Source organism: Anomalospiza imberbis, chromosome Z, assembly GCF_031753505.1.
Source record: "Anomalospiza imberbis isolate Cuckoo-Finch-1a 21T00152 chromosome Z, ASM3175350v1, whole genome shotgun sequence".
Taxonomy (NCBI): Eukaryota; Metazoa; Chordata; class Aves; order Passeriformes; family Viduidae; genus Anomalospiza; species Anomalospiza imberbis.
This window is the reverse complement of record NC_089721.1, coordinates 51,244,595-51,268,554: the sequence shown is the minus strand read 5'-3', so window position 1 is coordinate 51,268,554 and position 23,960 is coordinate 51,244,595. Positions and strand designations below refer to the sequence as shown.

Genomic DNA, 23,960 nt, shown 5'->3' with positions numbered 1-23,960 from the left:
AGGACTACTTGGATCCTCTTTGGAATTCAAGGACATTTTAGGTTTTCTTGCTTTTCTTATTAGAAAATTTAAACTCATCTTTTCTGCAAATCTCATACTGTTTTTTATTTCTTCTGCATAGGCTATTTAGTTTGCTACTTCTCTATCAACCAGAGAAAAAGAGCATCACGCAATGGTAAATTCAAGAGTTCTATTTTTAAGCAACATAAAGCACTGCTTTTTTAATCCTCTGGTCTTCTGGAGTTTGCATAATACTACTATGCTAATATACTATGAGTATAATTTCTATTAACAGTTCTTTGAGTTTTTTAATTATATAAAGTATTCAACTGTATTTCAATTCAAGGAGAAATCACTAAACACTGTTAACTTTTGTTTTAGACTGTTTTGTAAATCTGAACTGAAGTACACTGAAACACTGTGTATTTCTAAATCTAGAAGTGCTAGACTTCAAATTGGCTTCCAAGGCCAAATAAATGTAATTTTAAAATATATGCACCTTTACATGGGATTATGACAGAACAGACTGTATTGCCTGAAAATAAACTTTATGAAAGAAACATAACCCTGAGTCAGAGATTCATAGGGTACAATCTCTCAATGAGTATAATTCATAACAGAAATGTAGACTTGTTCTAAAGCATGCTGTCGCTAGAGGGTGTTATTGTCACTTATACATAGTACAGATATTGCATTGCTCAGAGCTGTATTTAAAGCTATAATTAGGTACATTATTAAGGACTATTAAACCACAAAATCATTATACTATTCAATATGCAGGCAAAATACAGAAGAGGTAAGTTTTAAAAATTTCTACTTCTAGGAAATTAATTTTTTTAACTTAAGTATTTAATGACTGCTAACCTTCACCTGTAGCTTATGTAACACTTCTGGAGTTGGCAGTATAACAGCAACCTATAAATTGCAAAAACCACTGCACTTTTCCTGTACAATCTAAAGTGACCTTTGAAGTATTATCTGAGGTAGCAATCTCAGCATTATAGTTTTGAACACTTATTGTCCTTCTTAAGACATTATCATATCTTTTTTCCTGTCAAAGACCCTTCCTTCCAGTTGAACGGTGCCTTGGGCCAAAATTCTAAAGCAACTTAATTTGTCATTTGTGTTTAGACAGCTGTGTTTTTGTATTTGTCATCAAGCATGTGGCAAGTACTTTACTGCAGCATTAGTAACATGTTTAAAGTGGCAAAAAAGATGCAAGATGCAAAAAGGACAGATCATATAATCACTTCCAGTTTGTCCTTCTCTGCCTTCCCACAGAAGAGCCTTTTGGTTATCCAAATCACACTTGCTTCACAGAAGCAACTGTTCTGATGGCTAGCAAACAGGAAAGACAGGTTAATTGCTCAGTGATAAATAAAAGAACATCTGTAGAAGATTACAGATAGATCTGTAGATCCCCAAGTGTCAGGGCAGCACAGTGATCAGGTTAGTTGTCTCCTCGCTTTGTAACTTCAGTAAGTAAGAACTGAAATAGGGCAGAAAGCAACTTTTCTAAAAATCCAAACCAACAAAAATAACCAAATCAACAACCCCCTCTAGCCCCAACACTCCCAAACAAAAACCAAACCCACCAAAATTCCCAAAACACAACACCCACTGCTAAGTCATGCTAGCTGCATACCCACTGTGAAAATGACATGGCATAAGATTTAGAATATATATGGCATGTGAGTAGATAAATAATTATCGAACAATGAAAAGTTTGGTTAAATGTTGGTTAAATGTCCCAAAACAATAAAATCCTTACTGAAGAAAAAAACCCCAAACTTATCCTTTCTGATTTACAGGATTTCACTGAAATGGTAGCAGAAGCTCTAATATTCAGCTAAATTACACTTGTGTTCATAGTTAAAATCATACATAATGGGGACAATCCCACATGAGGAGCACCCTTTTTAAAATCATTTAAATGAAGATATAGTCATGCTAAGTTTCTATAACTAAGAACACATCTAGAACAAAGAATGAAGCACTTCTAAGTAAGATTCGAGTTTGTCTTCTCAGAGTATGAGGAAATGTTACAAATAGAAAATATGAGCAAGAGAGTTTAGCTTTGTTCATACTTTCAGGTGGATAAAAGATTATGAAAGAGGCACAAAGTTAGAGTCTTTTGAGAAAACAATGTCTCCTTAGAACAAGAAATATCCATGTCACAGACCTGAAGGATACTAGAAATCCCATTCCCTTAACCTGTTCTGCAGTGTAAAATCCATAAACAAATGTTTAAATGTCTCACAAACCCTTTTTATATTAGGCTTGTAATTATGATATTAAATGTAAAAATTAAAATCTTCTGAAGTGCTCTTTCTGAAAAATGTATGTACCTATGAATTGATGTTTGATAGCAAAGCTGGAGAGGGGGTGAGAGTGAGTGGGCATGCATGTATGTTAATTACTGCTAAAACATAAAACAACTTCAAAATATAAAAAACTAGCCCCAGAAAAACCTCTCCTCACTGAGGAAATTGAGCTTAAACAGACAGTGCTGAAACACTAATTTGAGTGTTACATACTCAAAAACAAGAAAATCAATCTAAAGAGTAGGACACTGAGACTAGTTATTTTGCCTTTAACAAAACCAGTTAAGAGTAAGCCAAAAAGGTCAAGGATAGCATATTTGTCCGTTATGTATTCAGGTTAGAAAAAGTGAACTTCTACACTGCTCAAGCAACCGAGCATCTTGACTCCTGAGAATTCTCTTGACTTTCTGCAGATAACCAAGTAAAACAGGGTACTAAAAATGGGTTTTATTGTGCTAAGCACTACTCAAAGTGCAAGAAATTTAATTTTTTTCTGTGTGTACATGAGCTGAGCATAAGGAAGATTATCACTGTGCTTATCTGAAGAGGGAATTTATCTAACAATATGCTTGTCCCTTTGGATTTTTTTTTTGTTTCAAATACATATGTATCAGAGGACTGTATTTTCAACAGTAAAATAATACTGTACTCCACAAAGATGGCAGCAAAGAATTTAGTTCTTCTCAGTGCTCAGAAAAAACTAGTGCGAAAATGTGGCCCTACAGACACCTCCATCCAAAATTATTAATTTGCAGAACAATTGCTTCCAAAAAATTTGCATTTGGAGAACTTTCCCTTTTCTCTAAAGTCAGGAAAATAGGTCCTAATTAATAACTTGCAGAACAATTGCTTCCAAAAAATTTGCATTTGGAGAAATTTCCCTTTTCTCTAAAGTCAGGAAAATAGGTCCTAGAAAAATTTCTTCTACTGAATTGCTCTGCTGCTAATGTATCCTTCATACCTGTGTGCCTCTATTTTATGGTAAACTAGATCCATACCCTTGTAAAATCCTATCTCAAGCACAATTATAAAACGAAACATGTTGGAATTCATACCACCTTTAGCTATCAAGAATATTCTTCTGTACTATTTTGCAAGTCTAAGTTTACTACTCAAATATATAAATATTAGTTGTCCACCACATGGTAACAGATCTTAATATTTTTCCCTTTCATTACGCTGTAACATTAAGGAACTCTGAAGTTATGTTTTAGTGATTAGTTAGAAAGTTGTCACAGACTAATACTTTGGTAAATAGCTTGTTTACAGAGAGACCTGGAAAAGTTCAAACATTTACTAGCAATTATTACTTATTCATGCAAGTTATTTTCCAGATGTTAATACACTAGCTGAATGCTAAAATATTTGAAAAGAATGCTTTCCCTTTTCAAACAGAATAGAAAGTAAGAAAAAATATTCTAGTACCCATTAAAAAGGTTGATGTAAACTATATCACAAACTACACCATTTAAAAGCAAGCAGGCTTTGAAGCAGGCAGAACAGCTCCTGATGATGGCTTTTTGTAAAAGCAGTTAATTGTTTCACAGAATTAAAATGTATTTTGTCATTTCTACATAGACATTTTATTTTTAAGTTTTCTGAAATTAGTTTTAAACCCAATAAAAAGAACAAAGCTCCCGGGGCTATTTCTGCCTGCCTGCGCTGTATAACTCACCACATGTTCAACACTTTCTGGCAGCTATACAGAAAGAGAGTAAAGGAAAAAAGAATCAGAATACAATACAGAGGAAGAATTTTACATCTTCCACACATGGCTTCTGGTAGTCAGAACACTATCTTAAAATAAGTATTTCAAAATGAGTTGAAACATCAAAAATGTATGCACTTCTCTAGCCAGCATAGGAAGACATGTCATTGAAGGCTTAGCCTAAAAAAGCACACGCTATAGGAACTCTACTATTTAGAAACTTAAAGACAAAATTAAGTATAGGACTGTAGTTTTGCTCCTCACCAATGGATATTCAGTTCAGACAACATTTTCTGAAACACTCCATGGAAAAAATATTAAAGCAGCTGAGCAGAAAAGATTCAAAGAATATAAAAAGAAGGACATACTTTGTTTCATCCATTACTTCTACTTCTGCAGGAGCTGTGATGGGTGCATTTGAACGACCTGCAGTTGGGTCATCTGTGTTCAGTTCTCCATTTGTTGAGCTTACTACCTGAAATCACAAGAAAGACCTGAAAATATTCTAGTGCCAGACATACATTTATTAATTCCTACGGTTCCAATACATCTTAAAAAACCAGCATTTTTTGTTATTTCCATATTTTGTCTTCCAGTAACAGTATCTTCTCCAGGTTTTATTCTAGCATCCCCGTGCTTTTATAATTTTCCTTTCATATCTACTAGTGCAACTAACCTCTACAATGGATTCAAAGTGAGTGGGCTAATCTCCCCCACATTTCTTCAGCACCTTAAGGAAAGGTACTAGGCACTTTTCCAACCAATTCAGTCAGTTTAACCCCATCTCTGCTCCTTCAGTTTATTTATGCTCCTTAGTTTAGCTTTTTATATTCAGAAAGAGTATGATGGACTGATTCAGTTGTACCTCCTAGGACACTCACCAGAAATAGGTGAGTGTCTAGGCTAAGGCTGTCTTCTAAACCTAAGAGCATAGATGGTGTCTGGTTTTTAGGACATGAAAACATCTACTGCCAAAAAAATTAATAACAATTAGATTAATCTTCATCCCTATTAGTTTACCATCAAATTTCTATGTAAATTGTTCAAGTCACCATGAAAGCTGTGGCTCTCTGGGAATATTTGTTCGGACTTTAAACCAAGTGGAACTCAATATTCTCTCTCTCAGTTCCTGTCAGCCTTCCTACATGACAAATGGAGCCATTCCAGAAGCCTCTCCATTATTCACCCCACAGAATACAAAAAGGGAGATGGTTAACTAACTGGCTGGAGACAAGGGCCTACCTGATCAGAGCTGCTGACAGTGCTAATTGACCCACCTAAAGAGGTGACGACACCATGAAGAGGTCTACTAGCTACTAAACAGCAGCAACTGCTTGGCAAGGTAGCAAGCATAAAAATATAATTCTGGACAAATAGTATAAAAGTTTGCAGAAAACATCTGCAAACAATCAGCTATAGAGACTGACGAGTAGTCTGTAATTCAAAATTACTACCAGCTGTTGCCTGATGGTCAGAGATTAAGGTAGATGAAAGGAAAGGGGAGGAAAATCACCACTATAATATTATTTCACTCAGTCTTCCAAACTCTCCTCTTATTACAGCAGATATGTCTCATCTATTTATAACCAGACCTAAGACCCTAGCCTATTGAGGTTTGTTTTGTGGTTCCTATTGTAACTAAGTACAGTACCTCAGGAGTGTGTTGCACTGAAGGCATTTTCCATGCCCTTTGCTGACATCAGACCAAGTTTTCTCCTTTTTCAAATTTCACTATAATAGGAACCACTACCAAAAAAACCCTGCAGGCTTGCAACAAAATAAAAGACATGTGAGATTGCAGGAATCTGACTACTTAAATTTTAGTTAATATAACTGAAGGAATCATGGGAGACTGGACTTTATTCCTACAATGGTAAGTAAGTTAATGGAGTTTCAACTAGGTGTCTTAAGCTTAGTTTCGTATCACTGGGCATGACAGAAGCACTTCATATTCACTGGCAGAAATAGGAAGGAATTGTACTTTAACAAACCTTAAGATGGTGAGGTAGGCATCCTCAACCAAACACCCTGGTTTACTAGTTATTGGGTTTTACAGAGTCACAGAATATTCTGAGTTGCCGTCATTACATATTTACTGAGAACGGGGATCTAGTATTATCCCAGCCACCTCACCAGGTATCTTACTGTGAAGGTCATTTCATTGCTTCTTGTAAAATATCCAGAGTGGAAAAGCTCATCAGAAGTATTTGCTAAGACAGGAGCAGTCTTAAAAATGTAAGGGTTAAAAAACCTTTGCTCAGCTTGATTACCAAATGAGTTTGGTTCCAAAGGAAGCACAGGAGCACAGAATGGTTATGGTTGGAAGGGATGGATCACTGGTGGGGTCATGCTCACGTGGAGCTCCCCATGCCTAACTATATAACTAAGCACAACTATAGCCTGCACTAATCCATATACAGCAATGCCACCCAATTAACATTGTGGTCAACCTTACCTGCAGCCCTAATCCTGCCTGCAGCAGCAGGATTTCTGCTCCATAATCTAGGCTTAAAAATGAATTTTCTAAAGAGAACCTCAGATCCACGCTCAAGATTGAGTAAGAGTGGTTGATGAGAAACAGAAGCCTTCAGTTTACTCGAACAGAAGTAGGGTACATCAAGAAATAGCAAGACAGGTATCTGGCCCTTTCTGAATGGGAAGCAAACACAGTACAACTTAGCATTCCTGACTATTGTAAAGAACAGGTCACAGTCTGCAGAAGCACTTGCAAGAACTCCTGTTCTCTTTTCCTAAAAACAAATGGAAAAAATGAATGACATTTACATAGGTATCAAACATACTGGTCAACTGTAGCATCTGTGGGGCATTCATATGACACTCATACTTCTTTCCCAGGAGCACCTGTTCAATGATATCTACCTTCTTGGACAGCACATTCAAAAAAAGAGATTAAACTTAACTACATACAGATCTCCATTTGAATTGGAAAATATGCTAGTAGGTATCTAAAAGTCCTTCCTACATTAGTAATATTGTAAGTATTATGTATGTGCTGTACTAATCTAAGCTGACTTGCTCTTCAAAAGAGCCAAAATCATCCTCTGCTGGGGTCAATGCACTACTGTCTGGTAACAAAGAACAAAGCTTACTGCAGCTTATTCTTCAAACTGACTTCAAACTCAGCCATACACATTCACCAAATACACAAACAAATACTATGAAGTGTCTATTGCATGACTTAGTTCAAATGGGAGGAACATGAAGTTCTTCTTTCTGGAAAGAGTTACAACCACTGAAAGCATAAGTGAACCAAAGCATATACAGCACAAATCCAAAATTCAGCACCAGTCGTGCTTCTCCAGAACCACAAATGCCCTGAGTTTCACTCAAATCTACTACTGCCGAAAGCAGCTCTAGGAGCACCTCACTAAGATGAAGAAAATGAAACTAACAAAGACTCATACAAAGGAGTACAAGAGATAGGCAGGACTGCTTCAATTCCACTGACAGTAAGACTACAGGTATATGAATTTAATTTCACGTTGTATCAGTAAAGTACTTTGCAATATGACCTAAAAGAGCCATTAATAAGGCAAATCATTACATTTTCCTCTCCAACTATGAGCCAGTCATCTCAAAAATCTGCACAACACAGGCAGGAAGATATGAGAACATAACAGAATAAGTCATCCAGAGGATACTGTGTGCACTGAAGGAGTGGTACACCAAATTCTGCAGCCAGAATGTACCACAAGTAAGGCACAATGAAAATTCATCACAGTAGATCCACATAAAAAGCTATAACTTTAGGACAAAGAAGCTACCTGAAACTAAGTTTGCTTTAAGAGAAACTTTTAATTTAATTTCTTTACTTGTGACTCAAGTTGGAATGGATTTCCCTTGATGAAATCAATAGCCTGATGAAAAAACAGAAGGCACAATTAATCTCTTAGAAGACTTGAATACAACTATAGTGAAAAAATTTGGTATTTTAGTTATGGTTTTGCATCTAAAAATTCTGTTACAAAATGTATATGAACACTCTTCCCTGAATACTAACATAATTATATTTAAAAAAACCAAGTATTTTTAAAGTTTCGAATTAGAAGTATTGCAATATTGAAAATTAATTTAAGCTACGCAGCTATTTTCAAGTGGGAGAATAACTACTAAACTGAAAACCTAAAACTACTTTAAGCATTTTTATAACTTCATCCTGGTTTAAATTTAATCAGTTCTTTAGAAGTTTAATATAAAGAGCACCTATATGAAGACGCATATGCATCACTGGTTATTTCTTGATACTCTCTATGCCATGAGGTAGAGAAACAAAAATTCCACCCACTACCCGTTAATGACACATTGATTATAAAACAGACTGATTTCTTAGATACATGGTCATCTGGAAGCTTGACAAAGGCCATTTATAACAAGACACAGTTAAGCCTAAATGCCAAAGCCCTAAATGGCGAAATTAAATCTTCAGCCTACTTTGTTCTGGATTAGTACACAAACTGATCTTTTACTTGCTATATTCAATAATCAGTTAGAAAGTCTGCCATACAAAACAAATTTTGCTGATTTTCATTACTCTAATCACAACAAAGAACTGCAAAAATTTAGAACAGACGTAGGAAAAAAACCCCTGAATTCCATTAAGAATTTCAGTAACTGAATTCTCCACTCAAAAAATAAAGCCAGTCTACACCTCTAAGGAATTCATAAGTGATATTACACAATTCTTTATTTTACCTTCAAAAAGTTTTCAGTAAAGACAAAAGAATAAAAGTCATCACAATACCTTTTTAGTTCACAAAAGCTTAGCAAAATTGATTTGTTTCATCTAACACTTTACTATCTTGACTTCTTGAAGGAGAGGAATCTGGCAACTGAAAACTACTTACATCAAATATAAAAATCTTTCAAGCAGTTCCTAAGTACTTTCCTGGGAATTCTTAAACCCAATCTTTCCATCTAACCTCCTTTTAAAGAATTTCCCAATGGGAAAAAAGAAAGAGGAAAGATAAGAGGAAGAAGATCAGTTAGTAAGTGATGAAAAAAAAGTATTGGAACAGATTAATACAATCTTTATGAGTGCACAAGCAGATTGCAGCTCATGCAGAGAGAGAATTTCATCTTGTACAACTGACATTCTGAGAAGTGAGACAAACTTAAGAAAACAAAGACACAAAAGTTATTGAACAAATGGCTGGGAGGTTTGAGGTGATCATTGATAAGTCTGCATGAACTAAAAAAATGGACTGAGGTAAGTGGAAGAATGGATGTCTTCCCTTTACAACTCAATTTCCTAGTACTATTTGAACTTTAATTGATTCTACAAAGTAAAATCAGACATGTCCAAGCACATTAGGATCTTTAGAACACAAGCCTAGGGTCTGGGAAAAATTAAATTAGTACAAAAAATAGAACAGTATCTGTAAATGAACAAACCAGTTTGAACCTCAATGGTTCCCACTTGACCTTATCACTAAGAGCATACAAATGTATGCTAACAAACATATACACTAATACTCAGTTCCCTTGATGTTAATATGTCACAGAAAATAATTACTAGCACAGTTTAATAATCACCTAAAAAAAGAGATGACATCAGCAGTAGTATTACAGATGACTAATAGTACTGACCTAAAAACATTCCACTGTCACTTTGAAATAATTGGACAGATTTTCATATCTTGCAGAAAATTGGTAAAACTGATCTCAAAGAAGAGCAATGGTTCACTAACATCACAGAAAAAAAATAAATACACTTTAATTTCATACCTCAGATTCAACTTTACCTTTGAACAATTTTCTGTGGGACTTTTAATATTTGTTTTCTTGAAAGCAATTAGGAATCCTACTAAAGTAGCTAGCTAATGTACCAACTTAACAAACAGCATGATTCAGTTAGTATCCCTGCAGCAAAGAGGTATTTGATAACATCCAGGGGCTATGTCACAGCGTAAGTGGAAATACTGTGCAATTTTATAAGTGCCCTTAATAAGGAAGCATGACTACACCACAACAAAAAGTAATCCAATATGAAAACATCCTGCTGCACAACACTTGATCTTCAAAGACACAGACCATGGTTGCAGTTTTACACTGTGCTTTTATTCATGTGGCAATTGCATAGCCTTAACAGATCTAAATTATCTGAACTCAGACAGACCACCTATATCCTGGGAGGAAAAAGGATAGAAACTACACTATATTAACAGTAAGGAACACTAGTGTTATTTGCGTTATTTCCTAGAAAATGTTCTCCCCTTCCCCAAAGGGTATTTAGCGTATTTTACAATGGAAGAAAATTTCTTGTAATTGTTACATTTTACTTGACAAAGAATGAAAGGTTTCTGAAGTGCCACAATTGCCAACAGCGTCATATGACACTTTGAAAGTTCTACTAACAGTAATTTAATGAATTCAATGTGTATTTTTCTAACCTAAAATATGGGAAAAGAAAGCTTTTTTAAACATTTGTTAATGGGAAAAACAAAACCACTTTTACATTTTTCTTTATACACTGTAATAATTATCACCTACTACATTCTGTTACATTACATGACAGTTGTTTCTAAAGCAACAAAATCTGGAGAATGTTATCACACTGACAGGACTGCAGCCTTGTTTTATTTACCCTGAACTTTTCATTCTTTCTTTAGGCCATGACAATCTTTTTACAAACCAAAAACTTCAGAAGAAACATAGATTGTCATAATCAACGTAACTTAGATTGTCATAATCAAAACTGCAACAGACAATTTCCACAACCTCCACCCAGATAAGACTTCACAAAGCTAAATCATTTTCATTTTGGACTCAGAGCTCAAAATCTCATTTAGACTTCACAGCTGGTATCTTCAATCTCTCAGTATTAATTCCTCACACATTACTCCAACTATTTTGCACCTAAATGTGTTCAAAGAGTGAGATCAAAAATTTCAAAAATTAATTTTAAAAATTGAAAACAAACCAGGAAAAGAGCTCTTTGAAGATGAAATAAACTAATCATATAGGAAAAACATTTGGTTTCTACACATTTTTTCACTGAGATGTGTGATGTGCTGCCCTGGGAACATTTTTCTAGTCAATTACTATTTGAAAAATGGAGTGAAGTTTAAGCAAACATCACTAAGTAGCATTTTAATCTGTTTACTTAAGGAACAAAAAATATGGCTTGAACAACAATGAATTCAATGAATAGTGGGTTTCAGTTGCTAATACAATTAACACATTTAATGTCTAACCTTCAGTTACTTTCACTGAGGTAAATATATATGCTGTAAAAAAGACAGCTCAACTGTTTTATGTTCGACTTTTACTAAGAAACATGCAAGAAAAATTCCATCAACAAAAAGTTCCATAGTTTCAGCACCTGTTTTCAGTCTGACAAACAAACTGTGAAATAATAAATAATAGCAGCATTCTGAACATTACTGATAAGCAATCTTAATATGAAAACATTAATCATATGATACATTACAGGAAAGTAGTTATATAATGCAAAACAAGTGATTTAAGTCATGCAAAGAAGCAGAAAATACCTGTACAGAGCCACCATGTCTGTCAGATGCCAGGTGAGCCCTCAAATGATGTGGATTGGTTTGCTGTGAGTCCCAAGCTGCCCTATGGTCTGCTGACTATCATTTTTGAATGTATTAGGATTTATGCAAAAGAAGAAAAAAATTTAAAACAAAAAATTTGTGCATTAATTGTCATATTTTTAAAAAGTCCAGAAGCACTACACACTCAATCCCGTATTATACAGACTGCACTTCAACATTACTAACATACTTACACATGCCTTCATAAAAATTTTGATACAGAGCGGAAAAAAGTTTAAAAAAACTAGTTTTTTTTAAAACTAGTTTAAAAAAAGTGAAAATGTTATACATACATGTCAGAACAGAAAGAGAGAAAAGAGTGTATGGAAGAGTGACAGCGAATAAAGAAGTGTGAGTAGAGAGAAGATTCACTACTAATTCACTACACTACATCATAGCTTCAAACAAGCAAGCTTTTAGGAGATACTTATGTATCTCTACATATATAGACTTTACCTAAGATCTACTTAAAGTGCAAACAAAGAAAACCTAGAGTCAATTTTATTTTCAAGTTCTAATAAAAACATGGCACAAATCATTAGACAAAAGACATAGTAATGCTGACAATCTTACATGAGTTGTTTACCTGATTTTTGGATTGTTGCATTCTGTCTCTGTGCTGATATGCTTCTCTGTTTGAAGAGATTGCAGGGTCTGAATGTATTGAACCCACTGGAGTAGGCTACAAATATAAATAATATGTAGCAACTGGTAAAAAAAATAAATTTCTAAGTCTCACCAAAAGTTACTGGTTTGTAATAGAAAATAATATTTAAGTCTGACAGTTTCAAATAACACAAATTTATCAGATTAAAGCAGAAGCAGAAGCAGAAGCAGAAGCTTCACTAGATGTTTACTAATACCAACAAGAAAAAAAGCAAACCATGACTTACAGAATGTATTGAAGTAGCAATTCTAAGTATTACCATGCATTAATTTTCTAAAAGACTTTAGGCTATTACTTTCTGCAGTTAGGAGTTACGACATTCTGATGAAACCTGATGAAAAGCTTAAAGCAATTTTTAATGCCAAACATTGAAAAATATATTTTGCAATAAAATAAATGCTACAATTCTTTCAGAATCACACAGAGAAGAGTGAAGTGCATAGTCTGAAACTGGTCAAACATATACGTATTAGCCCTCCCTTCCCTACGTAATAAAAAGAAGTGAAAAAATTTGAGAAGATGAAGAAAATCCAATCCTTTACAATTTCTTAAATTATACAGAGTGTTTCCTGAAACATTAGAGGCACTGCAATGAAATATTCAATGAAATATGCAATATTTTATCATAGTGAACTGATAAATACCTAGAGTACGCCTCATATGCAGAGAAGTTATAGATCTGCCTTTTAAAAATACTGGGAAAAAAATACATGCAGCAATGACAATTACTTGCAAAATTTTAAGTTCCTTCAGAGAAACAATCTGAATTTCTACCATCTCATTTTGGATTTTGCAGCTATGTACTTTGATAATAAGAGCACATTTGGAAAGAGAATGAATATGAAGCAGTCAAGCCAAAAGATAATGTTAGAACATGCATCTGCAGATGGGTTTGTAATAGCAACTGCTCACTGCTCTATTAGCACCCTTGAGAAGAACATGTCTTATGAAACTCAAAACTAATCATAGAAAAACCCATTCTATTACTGACAGCTGAACTGTACTCACCAACTGTTTGCCAATCCAGTCATATTCATAATCAAACATATAGCCTTTGCGATCAAGTAAGTCTGTGAAGAGCTTTCTTAAGTAGTCGTAGTCTGGCTTTTCAAAAAAGTCTAACCTTCTTACATAACGTAGGTAAGTGGCCATTTCCTCTAGATATGTAAGAAATATATACATATGCTATTATCTGTTTTAATGGAACTCAAAAAAATCCCCAACCTTATTTCATTTTAAAGCAACTTGTAACTCTCACCATAAAACCTGAACAGTTGTTCACCATGGATCTGTGAATTACCAGACAGAAAAGTTACTTAATAATGTTCTTTGAAATGCTACGATATTCTGAAATATACTACCATATTCCAAACATATCCTAGCAAGTAACACCCCACTAATTTTTCCTTCAAGTTATCTGTTGAGATCTTCTGTTCAGTGTTCTAATTCGAATGCACAGTGTGCAAAAATGTGTAGAGAGAAATGCCTCTACTTCTTTCTTTCCAACCAAATTTACAGAGAGAAGACTAAGGAAAGGTAAAGAACAGGGTATACAACATAAAGCATCAGTCTTATGTCCACAACGCCTACTGCGGACAGGACTTCCTTTCATTTGTCATGAGCTACTTTCAGCAAATCCACTTTGCCTATCAATGATATTTTGATTACTTTTCAAGGCATTCAATTATATTTTGGCAAAATCATGTCCAAGTCATACATGCTCCCTGTTCCAAGCACTTTATGACAACTTTTAAAAAACATCATATTCCTTCTGTCCAATTTTCCAACATCTCATTGATTCAACTTGTACTTATAGAGACCTAAAAGTGACACCTGAAACTTAAAAGTTATTTTAAATATTAGTTCAAGCTGTTTCTAAGGCAGCTTGTTTTTAATAGGGGTATGATACCAGATTTCAGCTGAAAAGGCTTGTAAAATTTTCAGTGTGAAGATACAAGGGCAGACTAGCTGATCACTGTAAGCACACATACAGTATTTTTTAAATGTTTCCTTTAGAAGAATCTATATTTGAAGAACAGCATTAGCTTGCTGCTGCTTCAAAGGATAATTCTTCTGTCTGGGCCCAGTATTGTTTAACTTATTCAGACAAAGAGACAGAGGCCTCCTCAGCAATTTCATTGACAACACAAAGCTGGGAGGAGTAGCTGATACCCCAGAGGGCTGTGCAGCCCTTCAGAAGCACCTCAACAGCCTGGAGAGATGGGTAGAGAGGAACCTTCTGAAATTCAGCAAAGGCAAATGCAACGTCCTGCACATGGGGAAGAATACTTCTGTACAGCAGCACAGGCTTAAGGCCAAACCTGCTGGGAAGCAGCCCTGCAGAGAAGGACCTGGGAGTCCTGGTGGACAACAAGCTCTTCAGAGCCAGCGGTGTGCCCTGGGGGCCAAGAAGGCCAATGGAATCCTGGAGTGCATTATGAAAAGCAGGTCAAGGGAGGTGATCCCATCCCTCTACTCTATGTCCATCGCTGAGTTCCTCAATACAAGGGAGACATGGAACTCCAGGACCGTGTCCAGCAAAGGGCTACTAAGTTGATCAAGGGACTGGAGCATCTTTCATATGAGGAAAGGTTGAGGGAGCTGGGCCTGTTCAGCCTTGAAAAGAGGCAACTGAGAGGGGACCTGATTAAAACATATAAATATCTAAAGGGTGGTTGTCAACAGGATGGATCCAGGCTCAGCCCAGTGGTGCCTAGCACTAGCAGGAGAAGCAATGGGCAGAAACTGATGCATAGGAAGTTCCAGCCAAACACAGGGAAGAACTCCTTTACTGTGTAGGTGACTGAGTACTGGAACAGGTTACCCAGAGAGGTTTTGGAACCTCCTTCACTGTAGATATTCAAGCATAGTCTGGGCACAATCCTATGCCATGTGCTCTGGGATGGTCCTGCTTGAGTAGGGAGATTGGACCACATAACCTGTTGTGGTCCCTTCCAACCAGACCCATTCTGAGATACTGTGAGATCTATTATACATACTGTAATTTTAAACACCGGCAATTACCTATGCCAGTTTCATTTTATAAATCAATACACAACATTTTTATTAACAGCAGACATTACCTGGGAAGTTTTCACACAATACTTCTATAGGAGTTGCTCGTTTAGTGTCTCCAATTTTCTGGTAACGTTCCTTTAATGTATCCGCCTATGACAGAAGAACAAACAAGCTTCTGAAGTTATACAGCTTGCAGACACACATTCATAAAACCCCAAACATGCCAATAAAAGCTGATGATCTGAAAAGAGGACAGAAGCAGATATCAAAACTAACTACCTTTAAACCTTGCCATGGAAGACTTCCTCTGAGAAAATACATAAACATATGACCCAATGCTTCCAAATCGTCTCTTCTACTTTGCTCTGAAACAAAATGCAAATATTATTAGAAACTTCCATTGGTGTAATTTTACATTTAGAAGACTAGCTTCCAAATTATATAAAAATAAATATTAGGTATAAAGTATTTGAAACCAAACTGAGAATGTGGGGTCATTCTTGTGTACTACAGACTGCCTTAAGAACACAGCTAAACCCAGAAAAAAAGCAGATGCAGACTGCAGGTATATTCATCTCAACAGCACTTTAAGCAAATTATCTTGCTGAAAGAAATAATTCTCAAAAATGCAGAAGGTTTTTTGGTTTTTTTTTGAGCTACTGGAAAAACCTCAGGATTTAGTAAACTTTAGGATTTAATAAAATGTTAGGACCAAATGTTCATTGTTCTTGCAGTAAGAAGTTAATTAAAATTGATCCAATGTAGAATTATTTGTGGATGGTTTAGAGTACAAAGGAGTCCGGTCCCTGCAAAACTGATTCTTAATTTAGAACCTATGACAGCTCTGACAAGAGAGCACATGCACTAAATGTAAGAATTAAGTTTTCCTAGTTTTTAGGATAAGGACTTGTTTAAAGAAATTGGCTTCATTTTGCCTTTCTGTTCATATTAAGAGCAGACTTCATTCCCAGAAGAGTTTCAAGTATTCGTTGTACGATAATTAACCTCTGCCTCTGCAATAATTAAGCACTATCATGAAAAGACCAATACAATCAAGGATATGGGCAGTTCCCCAGAGACCATTACAGATGGCTAGATTAGAGTAAGTTATAACTCCATGTGAGTATACTTTCTGTAGCCAAATACCTTAGACAACATTTTAACACACTGTTCTTCTGAATTTAGGGAAATCCCAAAATAATTACCAATTAATTTACATATCCAACAAACACAGAAAATTGCAGAACTTTTACAGACGTAGATCTTTGTCTTCATTAACCTCACAGCCAGAATCTACACTCTCTGAAATCTCACTTTCCCTTCCTGAAAATTAAATGAAATGGATAAGAAGCAGAGTAATTTTATCCCTAAAAGAAATTATCTTATTGAGAGGTAGGGCACCAGTGACATGCTAATAAGGGCTGCAGAGTATTTGTATTTCCTTGAAATAGCTCTCTGAACAAAGCCACATTATTCTTCATATCGACAAAATACCTTCTATTCCATACACAAACCCCTAACTTGGCACAAAACTACCAGAAATACTTGATCAAATGTCTTTTCTGAAACAAAAGATTATTGACTACAAGATGTTCAGTATCTACGTATTTCCTATATACACCTTAAAATAGTGGGCTTTGGTGATTTTGAACAAGTTTTGATTACACTTTTAAAGTCTTTCTAGTAGTTATGCATTTGTTATGATAGTTTTAAATACTATGGGTTCTAAAACACACTTTTTATTCAAGGACAACATCTTTCCTTACTCATATGCACTAACAGATCTTTACACATCAATAGAGACATATTAAAAATAACTTATAAGAGAAAGTGAACCTGTCAGCCTCCTTCTTTACTGAAAACACTTATTTTTTTACAAGGGTCAGCTGTCAGACCATTCAAGGAGTTCAGGAAATTATCTACAGACTAAAAATACCACCCTAAAAAACTGTCCTATTACCACTATTTTCAGAGCAAAGTGTATGCTATATGCCACTGTCCCTGTAAACACAGAGCTTGAGGACCTGCAGCACTCTATATGTCTCACGGTATGAATTAAAAAATATAATACATCTTTAGAGGAATATCACAGAACATTAAAAAATTGTTGGAATGGAACAATTCAGGCTCTTTAGGAAGGAGAGGCAAGGGAGACCAGGACGCAATGTCACCCCACATGGCAATAGCCAGCTGAGCATATGGATTTTTTCCTGGGGAGGAGCTGACCGAGAGCTATTGGGGAACGATTAATTGGAGGGCAAGGTTAGGTGGCCACAGGCCCTTCAGCCAGGAAGACTGAGCAGCTGAGTCCTCATGGTGGTGCATCCCTCCCTCACCCCTTCTAGGCCACACTGCCTGAGCTTGACAAAGAGCACCTGGGCTCAGCTTTTCTTGAGTTTATCAGAAATTCTTTGCTCCCCAGAGTCCCTGCTGTCTAACAAGCTCATGTTTTCTTCATGAACAGCCTTGGAAACTATTTTTCTTGCTTGCGTAGCATAACATCCCTGTTCTCATGCTTTCAACTGTGTGCCAACTGTCGTGGTTTGACATGGAAGTGAATTCTTTCAGGAAGTTGGGTCAAACCAATCAGTGGTCAAGTTTGGATATTGGCACCTGGAGTGACCACTGAAGGTATGGATACGCCTCTGAGAACACAGGGGGTTAAAAACAGGAACTCCCAAGAGCTCGCTCTCTTTGGTTCTGGTCAGGGTGCTGTGCAGATCTCCCCTGCCCAGCCATGGGGCTGGGTGGGGGAGGAGAAGCCATGAGGCCTGGTCGAGGTGAGCCGAGGGGGTTGAGGGACTGGAACCGAGCCTGCTCCTGTGGATGGAAGGGTGGAGAGAAGCGGAGATGCCTTTGTTGTCCCCCCCCGCCCAGAGGGAAGAGACAGAGAGTCCGGACGGCACCTGTAACTTTGCCGGCTTGGAGGAGAAGGAGGTGGGAGGAAGGCACCCAGCCTTGGCCTTGGGAATCGGCTGCTGGGCAGAGATTTCAGCCGTCCAGGGAGTCTGAACTTTTAACCCTTTCCTGAGAAATTAAGGCATTGTAAAATATTACTCCTCCTTGATCTGAAGTAGAAGAGAGACAGTCTGGGATCCGAGATGATGGAAAAGGAAAGTTTTGAGTGGGAGGAGATGAAGGAGTGGCTTGTGGCTGGACTTTTCTTGTTAGCCATAGACTGAATCAAATTCTCCTGACAGAGGCTGCATTTAGGGGGATGCGTTGGTGGGCCAAGAAACCTGTTTCAGTGATTTCCAACAGAGGAGTGGAGAGAACAGAGGAAAGTTGAAGAGGGTGTGGAGAGGTCCTCTGTCTTCAAAGAAGAAGAAGGGAAGAAGAAGACCTCTGTTCTCGAACCCTCGGCCCCAGGGGGAAAGGGGGGGGGACTGTAGTCCCAAAATGAGAAACTGAACTGTTGTTTTTCTTGGTCCTTGGCAAAGCATCCTTAAAGGAGCCCCATGAGCATTCTGTCCATGCACGGTGGTGAGAGCACTGTGACATGGAAAGGAGAGTGTCACCATGGCAGATTTTCTCCAGGTGGTTGCCATGTGTGACATGGAAACACAAGGGTGGCAATTGTGTTTCCTGGGGGGTCTGTGGCACAGGAGAGACTGGCACAGGAGAGACACTCCCTTGATGGACTGAGTATTGATTATCTGAAGTGTGACAACTTGATCAGGATCCTGGGTGGTGTCTTATCGTGGGTTTGTTTGGAAATTAGGTGGGAGGAAGAGGGGTGTTTTGGAAGGTCTTCATCCGTGATTTAGTGTTTGTATGTTTATAGTAGTAGTAGTTTAATAAAGTTTTTTCTTTGTTATTAAGCTTGGGCCTGCTCTTCTCTGTTCCTGATCACATCTCACAGCAATTATTTAAAAGGAAGGTGCATTCTCATGGGGGTGCTGGCATTGCGCCAGTGTCAAACCATGACACCAACCCACACTGTGGCCACTTACGACCCCATAAATCAGTGGTCCAAAATGAGAACCTCTGAGTTCTTCTGGACTGCAGCAGCTGTGACCAGCAACCTCTCTCTGAGCTGGGCTACTCAGAGCCCACAAACTCCCAAGTTTGCTGTACTCAGACAACTGCTGAACAAAAATTAATTATAGGCTAACACCCCCACTCCTCAAGGCTCAACTCTTGGCACAATGAAGAGATGCAAAAGCACCCAGAGAGAGTATTTCACTGCCTTTGAGGGGAATTTTTTCACAGGTACTTTGCACTAACTCTGCCTGTGTGCATATGCTACAGCAAATTTTGTGAGAAATGCTGCTCTCTTAGATGTTGAAGTATCTTGGATATCAAAGTTAGGCTTGTAAGTAAGATTAAGTTATAAGTTAGATTATATACTGTTAAGTGTTAATTTCTATGTTGAATTGTTAAGTTTAAGGTTTAAGTAAAGGTGTAAGTTAAGGTTAAATACTTCTGAGCACTGTTAAGCTTTTAGGCTGTATTCTTTTCTATACTTGCCCTCACTGTCCTTTTGTGACTTGTCAAACACTCCTTAATGCACACACAGGACTAGACAGTTCTCAGTTCATTTCTGTTTTGATTGTCTGGATTTTAGTTGGGGTTTGGGTTTTTTTCTCTTTTTCCTTGGTGTAACTGACTAATAAGTAGCAGAGTGAACCTTGCAAAGAACTTTGTCATTGCTTAATATTAAATCAGGTTTTTACTGATACCCTTGCTGATGATTTTTTAAGTGATCTCGAACACTCATTCATAACAGCTGTCTACCAATATACAGGAAGAACCTCATGCTCACAAGCCCTGGTCCTCACAGGGGAAACTCAACCACTCTGATATCTCCTGAATGACAAGACAGCAAGGCATCAGCAATCCAGTAAGTTATCCTTGATGATAGCTTCCTTCTCTAAGTGACAGAGAAGGAAAAAGGAGATGCACCATGCTGGCACTTGTTCTCAACAACAAGGAGAGGCTGGTGGGGAATGTGAAGCTCAAGGGCAGCCTTGGCTGCAGTGATCGTGAAATGCTGGCGTTTGAGATCCTAAAGGTAGTGAGAAGGGAGCAAAGCAAACCCAGTACCTGAATTTCAGCAGATGCAGCTTGGCCTCTTCAGGGATCTGCTTGGCAGAGTACCATGAGATAAAGCTCTGCAGGCAAGCAGGGTCCTAAGAAAGTTGGTTAATGTTCAAGCATGAGTTCCTCCAAATCCAGGAGCAATGCCTCCCAACAAAATTGAGCAAAAACCATCAGGAGGCCTACACGGATGAACAGTGAGCTCCTGGATGAATCCAAAGGAAAAAAGGGAAGCATATAGAGAGGGCAAGCAAGGACGGGTAGTCTGGGAGGTATACAGAGAAACTGTCCAAGAAGCAAGAGATCAGCTTAAGAAAACTAAAGCCCTGATAGGATTAAATGTGGTCAGGGATGTCAAGGGCAACAAGAAGAGCTTCTTTAAGATGGTGACAAAAGGAAAACTAGGAAAAATGCATGACCTCTCCAGAAGGAAAACAGGAAACCAGGGATATGGAGAAAGCAGAGGCAAAAAATTACTCATGTTGTGCCACAGGAAAGTTTACATTGGATATTGGGATCATTAAATTACTTTTTTGCCTCCATTTTCCCTGGTATGTATTCCAGTCACATCACTCATGTCACAGGAAGAAAGGGCAGGGACTAGCAGAATGAAGAACATTGTAGATCAGGTTGGAGCCCATTTAAGGAACTTGAAGGTGCACAAGTCCATGGGACCTGCTGAGATGCATCAAAAAGTCTTTACGGAGTCTCAGGCAAAGACACTACCCATTACATCCACTACATCTGAGAAGTAATTACAGCCCAGTAAAGATTCCACAGACTAAAAGAGGAGAAAGATAACCCCTATTATTACAAATGGAAGAAAAGGAAGGCATGAGGAACTACAGGCCTGTCAGTCTCACCTCAGGGCCCAGCAAGCTCACACTGTAGATCCTCATGGTAACTATACTGAGGGACATGGAAAATAAGGAGGTGACTGATGATGGTCAACATGGCTTCAGTAGGGGCAAATCATGCCTGACAAATTTGGTGGCCTTAACACAACTATAGTGCTGGTGCATGATGGAAGAGCAACCAACATCATCTACATGGGTATGTGCTAAGCATTTGACACTGTAACACAGGATAGCCTTGTCTCGGAACTGGAGAGACACTGATTTGACAGATGAAACAAGTGGATAAGGAATTGGCTGAGTGGTCAAACTGTAAATCATGGTCAAGAACTCCCTGTCCAAGTGGACACTTGATCCTTAGGGGCCGTACTGGGACCACTGCTGGGCAACACCTTCAATGGTGTCATGGACACTGGGATCAAGAGCAACCTCAGCAAGTCTGCCAATGACATCTGGCTGCGTTGTGCTGTCAACATGCTGGAGGGAAGGGATGCTACAGGGGGTCCTGGACAGGCTTAGGAGGTGGGCCTGTGTGAACATGACAATGAAAAGTGCAATGACCTCCACCTAGGTTAGGGCAATCCCAAGCACAAATACAGGCTGGGCAGAGAATGGAGAGCAGCCCTGAGAAGGACTTCCACGTTCTGGTGGATGAGAAGTCGGACATGACCCCACAATGTGCACTCACAGCCCAGAAAGCCAAACGTGTCCTGGGCTGAATTCAGAATAGTGTCACCAGTAGAGCAAGGGAGGGGATTCTACACTTCTGCTCTGCTCTGCTCTGGTGAGATCCCACCTGTTGTGCAGCAACCAGCTCTGGGGTCCCCAAGATACAAAGGATATGGACCTGATCAAGTAAGTCCATGAAGACATTCAAGCAGCATCCCTCCCATGAAAGTAGTCTGAGAGTTGCTGCTGTTCAGCCTAGAGAAAAAAAGGGAGACTCCACAGCACCTTCCAGTACCCAAAGGGAGCCTGCAAGAAAGCTAAGGAGGTACTTTTTACAAGAACATGTAGTGACAGGACAAGGATGAGTGGTTTCATACCAAAAGACAGTAAGTTTAGATAAAATATTCAGGAGAAATTTTTCAGTGTGAGAGTGGCAAGACACCGAAACACCTTGCCAGAGAAACTGTGGATGACTCATCCCTGGAACCATCCAATGCAAACTGCATGAGGCTTAAAGCAACCTGGTGTTCCAACCTATGACAACAGGGTCAGAACTGATGACATTTAAGATCCTTTCCAACCTAAACCATTCTATGATTAAACAAGTTACCATGAGACAAAAATAAACACTTCATGTGTAAATATCAGACATGCAATCAAAATTCAGTTTGCTTTTCAAGCGATTACCGGTTTTACATTTTGGTTTATTTCTCTTAAAAGGTTTGGATGAAATCTTCTTATTTAAGGAGGAGTGAAAAATTTATTTGATTTTAAAAGTGGTTGTGCCACTGTTGTAAATGTTATAATAATCAGAAGTCTAAACTGCCTAGAGCAGATGAGAGCCCAGTGTCAAAAATGTAACAGTCACCTTAAGCTGACATCACCGTTTATGGCTGAAAAATACGGTGGATGCTTCTTTTATGTGAAGAATCTGAGTTCCAAAAGTTAGATTTAGAAAGCTCAAACCCTACACTTGAGATGCTGGAGTATGCCCACTAAAGAGCAACAAAGCTGCTGAAGGGTCTGGAGCACAGATCCTATGAAGAGCAGCTGACGGAGCTGAGGGTGTTCAGAAAAGGAGGTTCAGGGGAGAGCTTATCACTCTCTCAAAATCCCTGAAAAGAGGGTGTAGCTATGTGAGGGCTGGCCTCTTCTCCTAAGGAACAAGGAATAGGACAAGAGGGAAAAGTCTCATGTTTGCCATAGGAAAATTTAGAATGGATATTGGGAACATTTGCTTCACCAAAAGGATTCTCAAACATTGGAACAGGCTGCCCAGGGAAGTGATTGAAGTCACCATTTCCAGAGGTATCTTAAAAGCTTTGTAGATGTGGCACTTAGGGACATGGTTTAGTGGTGGATTTGGTTGGCAGTGCTGGGTTAATGGTTGGACTCAATGACTTTAAGGATGCTTTCTAACCTAAGTGATTCCATGGCTCTGCTTTATTGATAAGGCACCTTATTCCTGTCTAAGAAGTGTGAATGGTTTCTCATTTTCTGTATTAACAGTCATGCTTACTGTTAAACTGTAAGTATTGTGCAATGTTCTTATGATCAATTAGAAGAATAACCTAATTAGTGATTACCATGCAGTGATAAGCAACTGGTTTACAGAAATTCAAAGGGGTTTAACTAACTCTTTTCACTAGAAAACCTCTCTAGCTAGAATAAACAAAAGATCTCAGTGCTCATACCTTTCTCAAGGTGAATTTATTCATTCAATAGTAACAACTTTCATATTTATATACATCCTGTAATTTCTTTAGTTGGCATAACCTTTAATGACTCTGATAAAGCCTTATTAACAGTGTAAGCACTAAAAAAAAAAATCAAGAAATCAGCATAATCTCTAAGCTATTTTGTTATTTTATGGAGCATTTCTAAGAGATCAGAAAAGCAAGGAAGCATTGAAAACCCATGCTATTGCCACCCATTGACTTTTCTGTATTTAATACACACATCTATTTCCTGGACACTTCACCCTACCATGGTATACTTAAAATGTGAAGATATTATGTCACAAGAAGATACACCTCATCTTTCTTTTAAGGAAAGCTAACAAGGATGACAATTCCCAAGACATGATCATGATGATTAGAGATTCAAAAA

General features: G+C 37.8%; 1 protein-coding gene and 1 long non-coding RNA gene across 7 annotated transcripts in view; one reads left to right on the top strand and one right to left on the bottom strand.

Annotated features, from left to right (window-relative positions):
• CSNK1G3 (casein kinase 1 gamma 3) overlaps positions 1–23,960 on the bottom strand; it is a 78,927-nt gene that overhangs the window by 2,558 nt on the left and 52,409 nt on the right. For 3 of the 6 annotated variants that reach the window (XM_068175927.1, XM_068175928.1, XM_068175934.1), the window contains 7 exons: positions 15,568–15,653; positions 15,354–15,438; positions 13,279–13,427; positions 12,190–12,285; positions 11,544–11,639; positions 4,401–4,507; positions 4,000–4,023 (listed from right to left, as the gene is read on the bottom strand). In XM_068175927.1, coding sequence (XP_068032028.1) covers positions 4,000–4,023; positions 4,401–4,507; positions 11,544–11,639; positions 12,190–12,285; positions 13,279–13,427; positions 15,354–15,438; positions 15,568–15,653 — 643 coding nt within the window. Of the gene's footprint in view, positions 1–3,999; positions 4,024–4,400; positions 4,508–11,543; positions 11,640–12,189; positions 12,312–13,278; positions 13,428–15,353; positions 15,439–15,567; positions 15,654–23,960 lie in introns of those variants that run through there. The other 3 variants (XM_068175929.1, XM_068175932.1, XM_068175933.1) reach the window with 2 other exon arrangements.
• LOC137464543 (uncharacterized) lies at positions 3,071–3,459 on the top strand. The gene is made up of 2 exons (XR_010994277.1): positions 3,071–3,144; positions 3,231–3,459. It is a non-coding gene; the product is annotated as an uncharacterized lncRNA (long non-coding RNA).